The sequence below is a fragment of the Hippichthys cyanospilos genome, chromosome 8, assembly GCF_059441005.1.
Source record: "Hippichthys cyanospilos isolate Australia breed blue-spotted pipefish chromosome 8, RoL_Hcya_1.0, whole genome shotgun sequence".
NCBI classification, from domain to species: Eukaryota; Metazoa; Chordata; class Actinopteri; order Syngnathiformes; family Syngnathidae; genus Hippichthys; species Hippichthys cyanospilos.
Window position 1 is genome coordinate 15,165,098 of NC_142376.1, and position 20,745 is coordinate 15,185,842.

General features: G+C 40.1%; 1 protein-coding gene across 4 annotated transcripts in view; it reads left to right on the forward strand.

Moving 5' to 3' along the window:
• Nucleotides 1–20,745, forward strand: part of macrod2 (mono-ADP ribosylhydrolase 2) — a 398,210-nt gene that overhangs the window by 350,890 nt on the left and 26,575 nt on the right. For all 4 annotated transcript variants that reach the window (XM_088421192.1, XM_088421193.1, XM_088421194.1 and 1 more), the window contains exons 9-11: nucleotides 4,981–5,059; nucleotides 12,227–12,256; nucleotides 14,319–14,375. In XM_088421192.1, the coding sequence (XP_088277318.1) occupies nucleotides 4,981–5,059; nucleotides 12,227–12,256; nucleotides 14,319–14,375 (166 nt within the window). The remainder of the gene's footprint in view (nucleotides 1–4,980; nucleotides 5,060–12,226; nucleotides 12,257–14,318; nucleotides 14,376–20,745) is intronic.

The window sequence follows — 20,745 nt, forward strand, 5'->3', positions numbered from 1 at the left end:
GCAGGGAGCCCAGCTTTCTAATTAGTCTTCCATTAACTTTTTCAACCTTGATGGTTGTGGGGAGTGGCATACTGTACTTACCTTTACTCACATTCTATCTCTATGTGCACATTGGTTGTCTTGAAAATCTTAAGTAATTATTATTTCTTTCAATTTGATTACTCTGTTGTTCATTCAGCCCAATTACTGCTTCCCTTAGATATCAATTGGCTCACTTTTCAAACATATCATCAGAAAGTGCTACGAAGTCCATTTTAGAATATAAAAAAGCTTTAGTGTAGTACAGAGCTGTCATGCTCTGTAACATTCATTGGCCTTCTTCAAGTTGACTGCTCTCTTCCCCCATGACCATAATTGTGGTACACCCATCTGGTGTGTTCTGTCATCCTCCACATCATTTTCACTGCAGCATGTACAGTGAATCCTTGGTCAAGTGCTATCCATTCTTACAATAATAGCAAACTATTTTTAGTCTAACTGTTCCCATCTTAAAGATTGTATTAACCTTACAGACATTTTAAAGGACTTATCTTCATTATTGTGTGTCACCAAGTGTACATCACTAGTGGCTTTTAGCCTGAAAACCAAACAACTCTGGATTCCTGGTAGAAGGTGTTCCTGGTCCCAAGTATGTGGGTGTGGCCCAAGACTTTGCATTCACACCTAGCGACAATAATTCACAACCTGCGTCGTTCATTCAAATCAGATGGAACGCCCACCTTCCACCTTTCTTACTTTTGGCGAGTGCTTTATGATGTGAAGCCTCATAAAAAATACACAGACTGAGCAGGACCATCTGTACTTACCGCGATCGATGGACGAAAATCCGCTGCGGTTGGTGCTCGTTCCATGTATTAGTTTTCAAATCTTCACGTCACAAAGCACGCACTAGAGCAGGGGTGGGCAACTCCAGCCCTCGAGGGCCGGTGTCCTGCATGTTTTCCAGTTTTCTCTCCCTAACACACCCGATTTAAACCATTAGCTCATCAACAAGCTCTGCTGGAGCTTGAGAATAATCCTAATCATTTGAATCAGGTGTGTTTGATAGAGAAAACAGGAAAACATGCAGGACTAATGAAAGTTCTGAGGCCTGGAATTGCCCACCCCTGCACTAGAGTGTGGGAAAACTTCCCAAAGGTGAGTGTTCTGTCAGCAACTGCCGTTTTGTGCCTTTCTCATTATTGAAGCAAATTGCTGTTGAATTTCCTCATCCCTGTAAATACTCAGGAGAGCCTGTACCCCATCACCCATCCACCTATCATTTTTTTCTTTCTCTGCTTGCATTATTTTAAAATATTATACTGACCACAATAGTGAAAGCAACTGCTGAATCGCCTAATGGCGGCTGCTGATTTTGAGAAGAGCACACCTACCCAAAACAACACACCCCCAAGTTCAACCATCCGAATTATTTTGCGGTGTGGGAAAGAGTGGAATAGTCAAGCTCCCAGGGCACATCGGGAAGTTTTTTCTTGCCGTCTGAAAGGCACTATTAATAAAACATACCATAGGCAGGTCTGTCTTTTGGAATAAGCAATGAACTATGATTTTGCTCTCTTTTGTAACGATGGGAGTTCAAGGGGTATTTTAATGTTTTGTTCCTGAGAAATGTGAAATATTAGTTGAGCAACTTTATACAATCATGAGCAAAAAAGGAAAGCAATTCCTAAAAAAAAAATGCATGTAAAGCTCATGAACAATATAATTTTTTTTTTAGTTATTACTTTTTAATTTGATGGCAGTGAATGAGTTAACTGATTCACTGCTCCTACCAGTGGATCTTTGATGTCTATAGTTGGCAATGGCAGTGAGTAATTTTATGTTTTCTCTGCCTCTCTGCTTAAGTATTTCACTGGAAAGAATAAAATTACCAATGCTGCACAAGACTTCCGTTTTCTACATGATTAAATCTGATCCTTGCAGTCATTCATTTGTAGATGCAACAGTTTTTCCCCTCTGGTGTGTTTTGCCATCCTCCACCTCATTTTCACGTCCGTGCCAGTGGGCTCGGCCCGCCTGAAATGAACTAAATGAACAGGTTAAGTAACAGAACATCTTGTTACAGGCGGTAAGCGTAGACTCATCAACAGCCTTTCTGTGTTTCACTATTTGGCTTGCCTTTATAATTTGTTTCACAATGGGCTATCACTTTTAGAATTAAGCTCCATAAAAGGCTAATGAAAGTTCTGGGGTGCTCCCATCCTGCAACATTGACATTATCCTGTTGTAACTTTTCACACATCGTTTGTCAACATGTACACAGGACACACAGCAAACAGCATTTTATCAACAGTCGTCCTCTAGAGATACAGCAAAAATAAAATGTCCTCATCCTGAAGTAACCCTTAACATTTACTACAAAGCCCCGGTGGTTCAACTATTTATAGATCTGTGTCTCTATGAAAACCAGAAGGGGGCCTCTTTGAATTTGATCTTTGTATTTGGTCTAGAATCATACCAAAACAAGATAAATTCATTTATCCCTCTACAACAGTATGTCCAAATAACCACAATGGCATAATGGCATGCATTACACTAATGTCATTGTGTAAAATTACCATTATACAGTCGAGCAAATCTGATTTCAGGTGGCTCCGGGAAATTTGCCGGTGTCCACTTATCTAGAACTTCAAAGATATCAACAACTCAGCTATTTGAAAGAACAAACCCAAACTTGCTGCTAGATTTGAAGTGAATGTCTCGTTATCGACTAATATTTTCTTAAATCTACTTTTTACAACATATTCATTCTAAAATATATGTTTAAAGCATTGCATTACTTGCTTGCAGGGTGGATAGCATTTTTCAGAGGTAGGCGGACCATCGAGATGGTCCATCAAAGATGGACACCCATTTTACTGTCAAATGTCGAGAAACCAAACTAGTGTACCTCACCATTTATGATGTTGATAGAAAAGTACAGAGAAGGCTGGAGTGAGCAGCGTTGTGTCTCTGTAGATCTGGAGAAAGCCTATAACAAGGTACCCAGGGAGGAACTGTGGCATTGTATGAGGAATTCTGGAGTGGCAGAGAAGTATCTTAGAGCAGTGTAGAACATCTACGAGGACATTAAGACAGCTGTGAAGTGTGTTGTAAGTGTGACAGAAGAGTTCAAATTGGAAGTGGGACTGCATCAGGGATCCGCTCTGAGCCCTTTCATGTTCACTATGGTAATGGACCGGCTCACAGACATGGTTAGACGGGAATCTTCATGGAATATGTTTGCAGATGACATGATCTGTCGTGAGAGTAAAGAAAAGGTTGGAGAGAAGCTAGAGTAGTGGAGATTGGTCATGAAGGTTAGCCACAGCAGAACAGAGTATACGTGTTTATATGAGAGGGACCCAAGTGGAAGAGTGATGATACTGGGAGAATTTTACGTATTTAGGGTCAGCAGAGCAATGGAGAGTGTGGAAAATAGGTGAAGAAGCATGGAATGGGTGGAGAAAAGTTTCAGGTGTTTTGTGTGATAGAAGAGTTTCACCAAAATGGAAGGAAATGTGTACAAGTCTGTGGTGAAACCAGCCATGCTGTTTGAATGGAGAATGTGACACTGAGGAAAAGACAGGAGACTGAGCTGGAGCTAGTGGAGATGAAGATGCAGAGGTTTTCTTTGGGAGTAACCAGGAGTGACGGGGTCAGGAATTAATGCATCATGGAGACAGCACATGTTAGAGGTTTTGGAGATAAAGTCAGAGGCCAGACTGAGATGGTTCAGACATGTTCAGAGGAGAGGTAGTGAATATATAGGTAGAAAGATGCTGAGCTTTGAATTGCCAGGCAGGAGGCCTAGGGGAAGACCAAAGAGGAGGTTTACAGATGTGGGGAAACAAGGATATGAAGAGCGAAGAGGATGCATCGAACAGGCTTAAATAGAGGCAATTAATTCTCTGTGGCCACTCCTGAAAGGAAAAGCCAAAAGGAGAAGAAAGAAGAGAATACTATTTGATGAGCACAAACATAACTTTTGACATGGGCGCATAGCTGTAAATATAAGTATAGATACTGCTATTCTAAAATTAGTGAGAAATCACAAATTTAAGAGCATATTTGATGAAACTTGATTTACAAACATGGACTGCACTTCTTAATTACTCTATCATCTATACACACTTATGTCAATTGATATGGAAGAAAAGAAAATATAAATGCTGACATGCTGTAATTACAGCAATGCCGTCCCTGCCTGCTATAACCTCATACGCTCCCATCCTCCCCTCAATGACCGCAATGCAGCCTCTGGGATTAGAAATCAGTGATTTTATTGCACATGTAGTTCACTACATGTTTGATTTTACACTGTTAAATAACTGTTAGCCACGTGCTCGGATCTCCTTTTCCCCTGACTGAATGAACATTTCAAGCCAGTTTCAGCTTCACTTATTTCCAGTGACAATGTCAAATATCCGGCAGTCAGCATTCTTTTGGACTGAATTTTTGACTTTTTTGTCATATTCTTATGTTTGCATCCATACATTTTTCTTATTTTGATTGTTGTAAATTGTAAAGGTAAATTTGAGCAAATTATGTAAGTTATGTTCATTTCTTCTTCTTTGTATTCAAGCTGGCGTACTCCATTTTTTTAATGCCAATATCAGTGTAATTATGGCTTTACAAGTCCCATGTGTGAAGTAAAAACATGTATTTGCCGTTTTAATTTTGTAAATTGCATGCTCAGAGAAAGTATTCTAAATTGCTTGTTCCTTTCCTGGTCTTGAAGGATATTGCTCTGCTGTAACACGCACCCTTTTGGTAATACTCATTCTGGTTATGCGCTCCATTATTTTCTAAAAGCACTCTCAAATGGCTAATTCAGGTGGTCTCAGTGGGGATGGTACCTAATCAGACTCGTGAACGAAACTGATTGTGTCTTGCTAATGCACAAAGTTTTAATATCCATAATGTTCCACTTGGTTACGCTGTTATTGTACGTGCTGAGTTTACTTTTTAAGTAATTCTTTTTTTCCTGTTTTTGTGCAGATCACGCGAGTTGTTTTCTGCGTCTTCCTAGAAACTGACTTTACCATCTACAAGAAAAAAATGTCCATTATTTTTGAAGGTATGTGTCTCATCTACTCAATGATTCTTTTGCATGCGCTTCACTCATTGCTACACACAAATAGTTGTGATGATTGATATCCAGGCTATTCTTTTTTTTTTTTTTTTTTGGTCAAAGTGAAATTTATGATGCAAAGTGGGTATTATTTTGACACCTTAATATATAATCTATTTCAATATACTCACACTATCTTCTGGGAGATTGACAGTGTGAATTTATTTTGACAATCTAGTAAAACAAGTGTGTATGGAATTGCTTCGAGTAGATGTAATTACTGTCAGCACTTGCCAATGTAACACAAATCAAGGTTAGATCATCTATTGTTCATATTCCAGTGTGATTGTTTTCATTTCAAATTTAAAACCAATATTCAAATTTAAGTTGCAACATTTGTGTGACATATATAAAAAGCCACATAAGATTTGGTCACGCCCTTTCTTTGGAGATGAACAGAATGACCTTTTTTGCTGATCAGTGGCAGTCCTAATAAGGATGCCGTTATTTCATATAATGTAAAGATTGACACTAATTAAAAATAGGTCTGAAATAGATTTTGTCTGCAACAAACAGTAACAGATCAACAGATTACTATTATATCATTTTTAAAGAATGTAAATAATATATATATATATATATATATATATATATATATATATATATATATATATAATATATAGAGTGAGAGAGAGAGAGAGAGAGAGAGAGAGAGCGATAATATGTGAATAGATAAAAAGATACCCGCAATTTTGTTAATGTACATGCAGAACAAATAAGAGTATGAATATGAAAGTGAAGAACGTTTTCTGGCTTCAAGACAATGCAAGCTCTGACGGCATCTTATATTATACACCAATCAGCAGCCTGTGCTTAAACTGTTTCCATCAGTATTACCTTGACGTGGCAGGCCCACAGCACACGTCAGCACTTCTTTTTTTTGTGGAATAAACATGAATGAATAAAAAAATGAATAAACAAATGACACTTTTTAAGAATTGTTTTAGTTTCTACGTACAGAGCGCCTGGAGTGTATTTTTAGTGATTTCCCAATTTTGGCTGAATGTAAAACTAATTTCCGCTATGTCGTGTTTTCCGCTTCATAATGCGTTGCATATTTTCACCGGGAGACAGATCTGAATTCCAGTCTGGCAGGTCGAGCGCTCACATTTTACTACAAAGCCATTGTATTGTAACATTTGCAGAATTTGGCTTGGCTTTGTTTTGTTTTTAGTCTTTTGTTGTACGCAATGCCACAACTTTACCACAAGTGGAATTTGTAAATGCCTCATCTTGAGTTTCCGTTGCAAATGCATTTGGTACAAAACAAATGTAGCAACTCTTAATAGCCGCAGATAATCTTTGGTTATTACCGTTCAATATATGTGAGATAAACATCTGTTACATTCTATCCCATTCTGTTTTATGGCTCTCTTCTACACCCTCCATCCCTGGTAGCAGCATTATTACTTGGCGAGGGCAGAAGGCGTAACAAGTTCTGATGGGGGCTCCATAGAGGATTGTGTTGAATAGCTCAGGAGCCACTCAGCTGAGGCTGTCTGGCTTTACCAGCCTTGCATTACCTCCCATTTACCTTACTTTTCACCCCACACCTCCCCAACGGAATAGCGGCTCTCAGGCCTACGTCTGGCTTCTCCCAGATGGAGTGTGTTTTGTTCCCTGTGTGCGCCCATCATCTGTCCCGCCCGCCTTCCTGAAAGATTACATTCTGGGTAGAGACCTTAATTATATCGCCTGCCTTCATGTACCCAGTCCCCGTCTCATCATATTAGTGCTCTCAGATGAGAGTCTGGAGCTGTTGTTCTCTAGTTATCACTCCAGCCACTTACGAGAGCTGTCACTGGATAACTGCCCTACATCTCGCCATAAGCGGCAAAGGAGGAGAAACAAAACAGCTATCTGCGCATGTCACAGAGATAATGTTTAAGATTCAGTGTTGGAATGATTATCATCTGTGGAGTCACTGTCGGGCAGAATCACAAATTTTCAGATATTCTTCATTAATTGCTTTTTCACTTGAGTTAAGAAAAAAGTGTGATGTTTAATTTAGCGTTATACCTTATGTTGCTATCATATATCATTGTGCACCAACATCAAGGCATCCCCACACAAAAATTGTTCAATTGCGAATTTCATTTGCGAAAAAAACATCTGTTATTATGCTATCATTAATTAAAATGGCACAGACACGTCGCCAGATGTGCACATCAAAGTCACGTCAACCCCCGACGAAAAAAAAAACTTGACTACATCACAAAAGCAAACAACTGGGATTACATCATCTTCCCTAACTCTTTTTCTAATGAAGCAACATATATATATATATATATATATATATATATATATATATATATATATATATATATATATATATATATATGTGTGTGTGTGTGTGTGTACACACACACACTCAGACTTACCTTTGTGGCCTAGGTATCTTTCATTTGACAGCTTTTGAAATTGTGAAAAAAGGATATGACTCCCCTATATTCCAAGAAGGACTTGGTCTTCAGTGTTTGTGGACATGTCTCTAAGTCATTTGCATTATTTACATGCTCATACTATACTCATAGACAGCAGCAACACTGTGATGAAATATTGATATAGTAACAACAAGACTTCTTCTGCCATGACTATGAACCTGGTACTGTAGTTCTAAGGTCGGTTGGGAAGCTGATTGGATTGACACAAACAAACAAACAAATGCTGATTGGAGGGATTCCAACATGTACAAAGACATTTAGCCTACGAAGAATGGCAGCAGGTGTGCTTCAGAACATTTCATCATCCTCACGGTTGGATACAGGCAATCAGATGTCTTTTGCTGCTGCATTCAATGCTTCACAAGGACACCTGAGACACTGTTGGGTTCTGCGCCATTGTTGAGCTTTTGATGTGTCACATCAGATGGACACTGCCAATTATCTTCACTAGTCCTCACTCGATCTCACTTAGACCTCTCCTTGTCTTCATGTCACTCTTTGAACTCAAGTTCCCTTTCCTCTGCTTGAATACTCATATGGCTCATATGCTGTTTTGTATTGACATGCATTTTTTGATGGCTTATATTGTGAACAAGTGGGTTTCCTTTACATCACAAGGTTTTATAATGAAATCTTGACTAAGAACAAAACACTGGACTATCCTGACAAGCCCTGATCTAAATGTTATCAAAACAAGTGGAAGCAGCTGTAACATGCCGCCTGGAGAAGAAATCCTTCAAACATGAGACAGCTGGCACAGTTAGGCCAAAGTACCTGTCGACGAGAATACACGTCTCTATCTTGAAGGTTACATAACAGTTTGATTGTAAATGCTAAATGAAGTGGACTTTTATAGCACTTTCTACACCATTGTATTGTGCTCATAGCGTGTTACAAAGGCTCAAATTCACCCATTTAGATATACTATGAATGGAGACTGCTGCCACGCAGTGCTGCCAAGTCCACTGCAAGCAAATTAGGTTTTAGCGTCTTGCTCAAGGACACTTTAACATGGTCACCAGCGTCAGAGATTGAACCTGCAATTCTCCAATTGCGTTAGCTTGCAAAAAAGGATTCGTGGGATTTTTTTGTATAGAATACAAACATTGGGTCATTCCAAACACAGTGTTGCCATCAAACAAGGCAGCTATATAAAAATATGAGTAGGTAATCCAATTAATACAGAATAAGATGATTCCATCGGGTTGTTTTTGATTGACACCATGCTTGCCTTACTCCGTGTAATTGGCAAGCAGTGAGGCAGCTGTGGTTTTAGACAGTTAAACCGCGTTAAAATTGATTCTGGTTACACTTCTCTACTAATATGATCGGGATGGCTGCCCACAAGCTGGTTTCCATCATTTTATCCCCTCTGTGAGCCTCAGCACTGACAATATGAAACCATTCCCTAGATCCGTAGGGGCTGTGGTGTTCTCACCAACGTTTTCACTGACTTTGTGACTGAAAATTGTTTACATGGCTGTTAATACACTCTGGACTCCCAATTCCGTGCCCCCCACAACTAGATGTCTGTGACAGAAGCGAGCCCCCTCTACCCCCCACTGCTCGGGAAGTGGCAAAGCTGCACTGTGCACACACACTTGTCTCACACACCCGTAATATGTTGACAGAGGATATGAGGGGCCGCAGCAGCCCGGTGAGGGGTGAAAATGAAGTCTGTGTTGGTTTCACAAGGCTTTCCTTCAGGGCAGGGAAATGAGAAGACCGCAGTGTGTTAGCGATTGGATCACCAGAAAGCGCACTGGCTCACACCTTCTCAGTCAATTTTGGCAGATATGTGAATACACTTTAAGCACATCTGTGAACATGTTTAGGCAGACGTTCCAGACATGTAGAAAGTGAGAATACATAGGCCTTATAGTCCCATCAGACTCACATCCTATCAGTTTTGTTGTTTTTCTCATTTGGCCTGCGCTACAGCGACACCAACAGGTTTGCTAAAGACTTTCGGTTGTGCAATTTAAAGTTAGCCACTGCTTTTTGTTTTTGTTTTCACAAATAACATTTCAGACTTTGAGTTATTTGCAAATACTCCTCCCTCAACACAAAACATTACTTGCGCAACAATTTAGCATGGTTTGCCAATGCATTCCTGGTTGCACCCCATTGGTTGATGAGTTCTTTTTTCTGTCTGTTTTTATCTCCTTGTGTGGGTTCGCTGGATTACACATTTCTGGATAGGTGCTTCTATAACAGTAACCGAAAAATGCAACATTTAAGTCATTTCTAGCTCGAATAAAGACAGCAGACCATGGATGCACCATATGCTTCTTTCATGCCATAATGATAAGACAATACTGTAGGAAATTATTATGTAGCATGAGGGTATCTTAGACTGAAAATTACTATGTATAAATAAGGCCTTGTCTACACATAACCTGACTTATTTAAACCAGTACAGTATAGTCTACCCCACGTTGTGTGTAAAAAAAAACTCCATCCACATTGCTTTGTTTATTTAAAGAAATATTTTCTTCACAAATCCAGCATAGTGTGGTTTCATCCATGACAAGCGTGGCATGTTGCTATGCGGCAGTATTGTCGCCAAATTCTGTCCAATCAGGACCATTGCCTCTGCCTCTGACATGTACCATAAGAAAGAATGTCCGCCTCTGACGTCACCGGTATCTACGTCTTTGGCGGGAAAAGAGTAAGTGTGATGTGCGAATCTCTGCTTGAAGCTTGTTAAGCTCAAGCGTGAAAATCCAAAATCCGAAGGATTTGGAAAATCTCCACTTTTTCCAGAGGTTTTGAAACATTCGGTTTTGATTGGGGGGGGGCAGGCACGTTTAGCAAATAGGGCTAACTGGAGACATTTATCGCCAGTATGCAAAAATCAGGCAGGTGTAGACTATGCCTAAGGCAAGCATAAAAACAAGAAGGAGAGGAAAAGTGAGCTCGGAAAAGAATGAGGGGCACAAAAATGTATCATATGAATTTGCATGAGTAAATTAAGGAATGAATAGATAATGGAAGGAAGAGCATTTCAAAACTATTTCATATATTAAAGATCTGAAACAGGATTATTTTATTATTTAGTGTTTATTATTTTGTCGATTAATCTATGAATCTGACAAAAAAAAGAAGTTTTGATTCACTTTTTTATATTGACAAACCAAGACAATATTTCAATCCGCCATTGCAAAAAATGCGAAACATAATTGAATTAGTTTTCAGTTCCTGGTTTGGTTCATAACATATTATAAAGAAGGGCAAAAAGCCATCATTTCTTTCTGAAGTAAATGCAAATGTTTCATTTTGATTCATCGCAAGGGTAATAATTCTGCTTAGGTGGAGAACTAAAGATACCAGATGTACCTGCGGAGTGGCTGAAATTTCAAAGATTTGGACAATTTTAAATTAGACTAGTTCTCAATGATTAAATGAGGTCATTGAGTAATCTGAAGCACGCAAGCCCGAGGGAGGATAGCGAGGAGACAGCGGGTTACGGAAGGATGCGAAAGGAATGGAGAAGGAAACTGTTGTGATATTTTTCTAACAAGTGCGATTAAGCAGCTAAAGAAAATAGATGGATGGATAGATTGAGCAATGGGAGAATGTGTCAGTCAGTGAGTAACAGAGTGAGCAAGCAAGCGATGGAACATTGTGAGGGAAAGGAACAAAGCAGGAAAGAGTGTTGATGAGTGGTAATAATGTGATAGCATGTGACAGTAGCTGAGACTCTCCATGTTTCCCAAAGCAGGCTCAGATGAATGCACTGTAGCCTTTTATTCAGTGTTATACAATAGAAAAAAGGCTGTCACTGACTCCACTGGGAGCTCTGATGCGCTCAGAGCAGATGACAAAAGCCTTTCATCACAGTGGATGCTTGCTCACTACGGCGCAATCATAGCACAGACATACTCTTGCAGCCATATTGCCCTACTCATAGCATGTGTGTACTTTTCGATGCAAAACACAGCATATAGTGTCATCCTTCGAGCGGCATGCTGATCTGAGCCCAATCTTTGTATGTTTGTTTAATGGGAGCCGAGCGCAGTTGTTCTATCTGCCTAGGAAGGAACATCCAAAGGTGTCTTCTCTTCTCCCACTTTGCGGCAAACCCATCCGAGTAGAAACATGCTTGGTTCGCGCCGTCGGGCTCCTCGAAAATCAAAGAGATTTTTAAGACCCGGTTGTCCGACTCTGCTTACATGCCTTGTTCCGGGAGAAAACGGGAGGTTTTGTGTAATGTATGCTAAGCCAACTTGTATAGATTTAATTGAAAAGAGATGTCTCTCTCGCCCGCGCGCGCGCACACGCACACGCCACACACATACAAGGTAAGTCATTTCGATGCAATAATTCCCTAGAACCACGAACGTGTGACAGTGCAGTTCACAGAGGCTGTTATGAAATGTCTGACTGGTGTGAGGGTAAGAAGAAGGATTTGAGTTATAAAAACTACCATGGTATAGACATTTTTAGACACAAAATGACTTTCTCACCAAATGTGTCTGCGGCATTATTAGTGAGCGGCACGCCTTCCGGAATGGAATGCCATCACGTTGAAATGAAATGCTAAACAGATATGCAGAACACAGCAGTGGTTTATGAAGCGATTGTAATTATAATCAAGAAACACATTTCAAAGGCTTGTTGTATCAGCTACAAGCTTTGACAGGCTGCCTTTTTCCACCTTTTCCAGACAATGACATGGAGGTTGCAGACGAGGGAGGTGAGTGACAGAATATTTCATGGTTGCCTTTTCACCTTAACACGCCACCCTACTCCCCTTTACTGCACACACAACCTGAGTGAGTGGCAGAGCTTTGACTCGTGACAGTGATTTGCGAGTTTTTTTTTTTTTTTTTTTTTTTTTTTTCTGTATGCAGCAGAGGAAATTGAATGTTTATTCTTTGGCTGACAAGCTGGATCACGATTTGACACGTTGCTGTTAAATATTATTTAATGCCAGCTAAGGTACACTGCATTACAAGGGCTTATGTCCGCTACTAATTCCCAGCGTCATTCTCTTCATCCGGCTCACTGGCACTATGCCTTTAGACCACCTAAAGTGAGCAGCAAGGAAACATCTCCCAGCAGCATGTGCTAGGCTGGAGAACAAACGCCACCACCAGCGCGTTGTCCTTTTATCAATGCTCCATCCTGGCAAGTGGCCTGTATCGCCCAGATACTGCTTATCATGTTTAACTATTGACATTTGTCCATGCGCTGATGTCCTGAATAAAGACGGGAACCAATACAAAGCAGCATGGTCTATTTACATAAACAAGTACCAGATTTATAAAGTTTAGTTGAGGGTTTTTGTCAACTTGGGAATTTTCTCCCCATGAGCGTGTGAGGTAACTGCATTTTGATGGTTGTTTGTTGCTTGCCTGGCTATTTTTGTTTGATCGATAGCAATCATTTTTCATTGCGCTTTATTGAATGTGTGTTGCAAGAAGGTGGTCATTTACAAATAAACCTAAAAATTGAGAACTTTATTTTCAAAATCTGAGTTTGAATGAAGGCCCAACCTCTTGGGTGCATTTCCTGGAACTGGTCAACTGCTAACTTTGGAGAACTTTGGAGAGGAATTTAGTTTCCCTTTTTGCCATTTGATTCACTGTGAAACGTTGCCCCTGCCCCGCAACAAAATAAATAAATCAAAATACTACGGATCCGTGCTCTAACATGTACCATACATTGTTTGTTTTTGTTGTTTTACCTAGGCAAATTAGAAAATCCATCGCGAAAAAGAAAACCAACAACAATACTTCGACCTCTGGTTCTGGGCATATTGATTCTCAACAAAACACAAAAAGCGGAAATCCAAAAATTCCCTGTAGTCCCATTCTGTTGGCACGTATACAAATGTTAAATAGATATTTTTGTTGATACTCAGTGTAAAGCTATAAGAAGCAATTAAATCAATGATCTAAATCGATATATTGGCCAATCGAGTGATAGGATCGCTGGTTCGGTTATTTTTATACCCACTGATCGATCGGCCCCAGAAATCCCTATGGAGCAAAATATCGTTTTAATGGCAAGATTTTGTATTATACATTGATTTAACTGGTTGTTTGTCAGACACAAAGACATTTTTAACCCATAATATCAATCAGTAATCTGTGAAAATATGTTCCTGTAACCAATAGTATAGTTCAGTGGAGAAAAGTATATTGACTAGATTTGGACAAAAGAGATTTTGGCCCAACACCAGCAATAGGTGACATCATCACTTTGTACATATTTGGTTGAGGTGAACCTTTTCTGGCCTGTTATTTAGCGTTGGGTTTCAACCTGATGTCACGCTACATCCACCTTCCAGCATCAAGCTATTTCAATAAACTATGATAGTTTGTAGTCATGTCATGTCATATTGCCAGGACTGTCCTGGTCCAGTTGAGCCTTTTTTTGTTGTTGTTCGGCCTTTGTTCATGTGCCAAGTGCTGGCCTTTTATTTTGCTCCATCAGCCAGAGTTTGACTCACCGCTATGTGGAACCTATTCAAAGGTTCGAATGGCTGCCGAATGGCTCACATTCTCTGGCAGTTTTATCCTTCCAAGTGTAGTCTGGGGCCACTCTCAAAGCCTCACGTCGCCCCACAGGAGTCACTTTTTTCAGGGAGTTATAAAATAACAGCATGTAAAAGCAATTCACTCTCCCCCCGTCGTACCCTTTTGTACTGGAGTCATCTTAAACAGAAGAACCAAGTTGCATTAATAAGTCTGATTCCATCATGCATTGTCTCTTATCGAACACTCTGTCACTAAATCATTATTTTCTTGTAGATAATACATCACCGTCTACGAAAACCACAGTCAAGGATGACAACTACAATAACAGAGGTTTGTGCGATGCATCAACACTTTTATGTCCATTAGCATCAGATGGTTCACATTTATGGATAAGAATGCTGAACAACAAGGTTCATTGTTGTCACTGTATTCTGGGGTGACGTGCAACTGTTTGAAAACAGACTTCAGCTGCTATCCCACTGAGGGGCAAATGATGAGTGTGGGAGGGCGGCTGCTCTTTTGATCCCCGCGGAGTTCGTTTGGAGCTGCCGGCATGTGCCGGGCTTTCGCCAGCGGCCTGTATTGTCGCAAGGACATTTTAGTCCGTGCGACAATCAATCAGTCATTCAAACAATCAATAGCTGACATCTGGTGCTCATCAACCAAACGCCCGGCAAACAACATAGACCCCGAATACGTTACAACAAACCCGACGCGCATTGGCTCCTTTTCGCCAACATTCCCAACGTTCACCCTCCCAGTCGGATTGGGGCTTAAAGTTGTTTATTATTCAGATTGTTTTAGTTCTGATGGCCTTTCCACTTTATTTAATTAGAATCCTATCATGCAGGTACAGTATATTCCAGACAATGTAGCTCACGAGTGAATACAAATGAATGTTTTGTATCTGAGGGTTATTCATGATGACTCATCTTTGTCACATTGTGCTTTTTTGTTGAGCATTCACTACTCATGGTCAGCTCTCAGTATTCCCACGTTGCTCTTGGGGTAAATGAATATAGCATGAAGATTGGTCCTTTTCAAACGAATGTTTTCTGGGAGGCAAACTTGTTTCAGAAGCCATTATCTGGCGATTCTGCAGTTTCAGCCCCTTTGGATGTGTAATATTGAAACAATTATAGGCTTCTCCGATACGATGGACCAAAGATAATTAGATTCTTACACTGGAGGGTGTTAGTAGGCAATTAAAATGGTACACCATCCATTTGTCTTCAAGCCTAAAGGTTGCAGGGAATTTTTAAAGATAGCAGTCATGGTTGTTTTCCCCCGGGAAATGGCTCATCTCACTGATTGTGGAAGGCTGGACTAGATAGCGCAGTCACTTCAAGGGCGTCAATAATTTGGTGTTTTGAAACAAAGCGCGGTTTTGCTGCATTTCTGCCTGCCTGCATTACAATCTGCCTGGTTAGCATACATTTCTATATAATCTCGGAGCAGCAATTCAAAGCGTTTCACAAATTCAATCAGCAGTATTAGGAGGGCATAAGTATTTTGTAATAATCTTTATAAATCCTAATTTATCAGGCCTGGCAGCTTAATAGTAACTAATCCATTCACAAAAGGCCCCGGCACAGCTTTCGAGCATGGGAACACTCAGTCCTTGAGACAACCTCTTCCACAGGAGGGGAATGAAATGATTTTGTAGTGCCTCCACTGTAAAGGTTAGGTGTGGATGCAGTGCATGGGGAGGGGGGATTAATCATAGAAAACACTCAGATGTCACTGATAGCGCCGAGTGTAGGAGACGCACCTTAGGGGGAAAAAAAACGCATGTCAGCTGCATGATATTCATAGTTCGAGGTCCTTGAGCGTCTCGCGCAACCAGCAAATGCTTCCATTCAAAATGGAATGCACTTTATACTGCGCCTGCAACGCCGGCTACATATCGGTTGCCGTTCATATGTGGAGCACTTGTTCGAATAAATTACACTCTTGCAGTGCTGGGTGGAATGTGTCTGTCAATATGCCCCCATGTAATGCATCACAGTCCTCGGGGGACTTCATGCTCCCCACGCCACAGGTCAGCCATGAGAGGCTTTTAGCCGCTGTACAGATGAAAGGAAAACATTAAGGTCGCCTCCAGTGTGCTTTCTTTATAAAAAACACTAGTGGAGTGACACATAAAAGTAATAACAACAAGCGCCATTATTACTGCTGAAGGTAAAACGTGTGGGAAGGAGAAAACACAAATGAACACAATCTTCAGCGCCTAAATGAATGCTCACCCTGTTCTCGCAAGTTTAGTCTGAAATATATTAAGTGCTATATTACATTCTTACTTGACTATTTTGCGAAGCAAAAAACACTACTTTTGGATGATAGACTGTAGTTCTTCCTCAGACAGGCTCAGGCCCACTAAACTATTCAGGTGTTTCAATATCTGTGAAATTTAAATTAAAGTGTATTTTAAACATTTCCTTTGTTTTGTTTGTTTTATTATTGTGGAATATATGGTTTTATCATTACCCTATTTTATGGAATATACGGTGCACCATATTATAGGGAACAATCTCACTGGACATGTCTCTTTCGGGGAATATCATATATAGGGCGCACTGGCGTATAAGGCGCATCAGCTTCCGGACTGGATCATATGGCTATCTGCACATAAGTACGGTGTTTCTTAAGTAATTTGTTTCGGCTTTTGTTAATATGTTTCGAGATGTGTGAATGTGTTTGGACTTTTGGTCATTTGTACTCTGAAATATATATATTTTTTGTTGGTGGTAGTTCGTTTTCTGAAAATCAAAAAAAAGTTTGTGTACAGGCCGCACCCTTAATTTGGGGGTCAAATTCTGGCATTTTCTTTGATACTGTGTAAATTGTAAATTTTTCATATTTTCTTGTGGTCATATCTCAAGGTGACTGTGTACATATATGCTGTGGGTTAAATGTGTTTTCGATTTCCCACATTGTGAGCGGTCAATGAACGCTCCACCAGTGTAACGTTGGAACTGGCCCGAAGCGGTTGTTTTTCCTTTTCCTCTTAATACAGTTTAAGTTTACGATTGTGTCTATACGTCAAAAGACCACAATTAATGAACGTCAAATTGAATACCTTTCCATGTTCTCTAACAAAGCACTTGGCTCCTTACCTTGCCACTGTTAAATGAATCAGAGAAAGCCAAAATAACCTTTCCTTTTTAGTATACATTCCTGCGTGTGAACACGGATGGACTCAGATGTTGGTTCAGTCTGCAAGCTTCATTTAATTGACAACCTCAGCTAACACGAGCTGCTGTTAACTGTAAAAGGCCCTGGCTGCTAACGGCCATCAGACTTCCGCCCTCTTTGCTCTCCCGTTACAGTAATTATTCTAAGTAGAAGCTAATATAACAAACAATATGCTGTGTGCTGCAAAATTCAGCTTATGTGTCTGACAGGTCAAAAAAATGAAAATAACATGTTTAAGTTACCGTTTATAGGACGTACCCATAGTTTTGGAAGGAATTATTTGGGGAATTACGGTACAATTGCTTTTGCTGCTCTCTTACTCCAAAAACTACCACGTTAACTTTTTTCAAATGTTGTTGCTTCCAAATATGGAAACTGAGTGCAAAGTTCCAATGCACAAGTTGAAATATTGTTTTCTTGACATAAATTTTCATGTCATAAATGCAATGAGGCTTTTTTTTTTTTATAGACACATCACCTGACTTAGCGAGGAGCCTGACAGCGTTTACTATTTGGCATCAGGGTGGTATTAGTAAGATTAGTGGATGTCACAGGGCACAATAAAATGTGAACCTTGAGCCAGAAATCAATGTCTTTGCTGAATGTGTTTATCTGTGTTGCTAAGGTTTCTGGTAGAAAGGCATGAAAGAGGAATGGCGGTTAGCGTGGAGCATACATGAAGATAAATAACGTTGAGTGGGCCAAGGCTCAGTCACTCCACAGGCATTGCCAATAAACACATCCAAAACATCTTTGGATGTGAGCTTTTAGATATGCCAGTGGCCACCTTGCATATGGCGTTTTGTTTCCCCTTTACTTTCCTCCAGTTGGCTTTTAGTAGGCGAGGTGGATGAGAGGACAATGGAAAGAATGGGTTTGATTTTCATCTGTTGCCCAGTATAAGATCCATCAGGATATCCACTTGAGAAGGGCACAGAGGAAAGCTAGCATTTCAACATGTAAATCATTTATGTCGTTGTAATATTTAACTCTTTTGTCGTCATGAATAAATCATTCATGGCCTGTTTTTCTTTTTTGTTTTATTTAGTTTTAAAAAACTGTGGCCACTTAATTAAAGCAATTGGAGTAATGACAAAGCGTTTTCAAAGTATATCATCATGATCTAATGCAGTGTTTCTCAAATAATGGGGCTGGCCCCCCAGGAGGGGCACGAGGCAATGCCGAGGGGGGGCACGAAAGACCCCAGGGAAAAGGATTTGTCTTTGCCATGTGAAGTGTAATTGTGATAAAATAAGGACTGGCGTTATTTTTTCCCAGGCACTTGAATGCACTTTCGTTTCTTTTCTCTTTCTTGGGAGGGTTTTGCCAAATATAATTGAGAAGCACTGATCTAATGGAATTGTCAAGGATTTAAGTTTTACATGAAAGCTATTGTGTATGTACAGTGCTGTGAAATAGTACTGTATTAGTATTTGCCCCTTTCTGATTTCTGTGCGAGGTTTTTTTGTATGTTTCATTTCATAAAACCACTTTTGATATCACACTGAGATCACACAAGGATATCTGAAATTATGTTTCTAAATGAACATGTTATGTACCGAGGGGGTGAAAGAATATAAACCTATGTGAAAAAGCAATTGCCCCCTGAACCTATAATAATAACTAAAATCATCATTAAGAATCTGCATTTCATATATCGTTATATTAATTGCAAAAGAAAAAAGACACAGAACTCATGAAAGTGGGCAAATACATATTCACTGGTAAACAACTACAGTGCTGAGAAAAAGTATGTTGGGCCTGCACTCACAATATAAAAAAAAGGGGGGTGGGGGGATAAGTACGCGTTCGGTTGGCAAGAAGAATTGTGACAAGGCTGCCACCTGCTGTTTGTAACGCATGAGTGAGTTGCAGTTTAGTGGGTAGGTGTCATTGTGGAGACGCGTTCTTCTAATGGTCCTAATCTTAGAGCCATTATAAATCACAGCTGCCCTACATATGATGTTTTGTCACCGCTTGTGTGCAGAGCATTCTTCATTGCAGATTGAGCACTGTATTTCTCAATCAGCTCAATATAAATGATCAAATCATATGGGGGAAATTACATTTGGCCTCTTTCCACATCTGACACGTTGTTGTTTGGAATCACTATATATAATCATGACAGTCATGCAGGCGTTTTCAAGGCACAGTGTGACCTCAGCCTTCATCTCTACCTGCTTTTCCCACTAAGGTATTCCTTTTGGCCCTCTCACTGAGGCTCCATCTCCAAATGTCAGTCATGATTAATAAAAAGGATTGTCATCGACTGAGTGTCACCAGCATTCGACATGATGGACAGAGGCACTCGAGATCAACATGCCCTGGACTTTTTTTTTTTCCCATTTAATAGAGGCTGACGTGTTTTATTGTTCTGAGTGCATCGCAAAATTGTGCAGATATGGAAAATGGTTTCTCCGTGTGGCTTGTTAAAAAAAAGCAATTATAGAAGCTGCACAATAGCCATTGTGTGAAACATGTTCTTTTATTGGTGTCATGGCTTTCATTTACAGACTTTGCAAATTGTCGTTGGTTTACTTGTAGTCTGTGTGCATGTGTATACCAGAGTGCATGTGTAAAACGGATGTCAGTGGCATTCATTTTATGTTTACAACTGAAAGGTGACCATCATTAGTCCAAATGTGAAGGTTGTCAATCATTACCTGAACAAATCTTCTCACTTGTCCAGACAGTAATTTGGGTAGCATAAAGAGCCAACTGCAACTAAAGTGATTTCCATCCATTTTTATGATCACAATGTTAAGATGAATGAATGTTGAAGATGAAAAAATGTTGAGAAAGGAATAATACAAGCAAATATATGTGGCTGCAATCTCTCATGATTGGTTCATTTAGATATGTGCTGTGATGAGGTAATTAGTTTTTAAATAATTCATTGCGGAACATACTGCACATCCATCTATTCATTCGTTATCTGTAGCCAGTTATCCTCACTAGGGTCGCTGGCTAGCTGGTGCCTATCCCAGCAGTCTTCGGGCAGTAGGCAGGGATCACCAGCCAATCGCAAGGCACGCAGCCAATCACACCCAGACAATTTAGAGTGTCCAATACATCTTCAATGCATGTTTTTGGAGTTCAGGAGGAAGCCTGAGTGCCCGGAGAGAAACCACGTCGGCTTGGGGAGAACATGCAAACTCCTCACAGGAAGGCTGCAGCGAGCTGGATTTGCACTCAGGACTCTGAACTGTGAGGCGGAGGTGCTAAACACTCTTCCACATGTGCCATTGCAAATACAACAGATGTAAATAACATATAAGTCACGTTAAAATTGTGAAAATTTTGAATGATGACGTACTCAATTGGCTCCGATTGGATTCCACACAATCGATGTTAAAAGAAAAATAAATAAATAAAACAACGTATCACGTTGAAGAGAAGCTGTGCAGGGAAGTGTGCAAATATGTCTAGCCTTATGATTAAAATTCAGGTCACTACAAAGATGAACTATTACCAGTCAACTCCTGGGATGAAATTTCCACTGCAG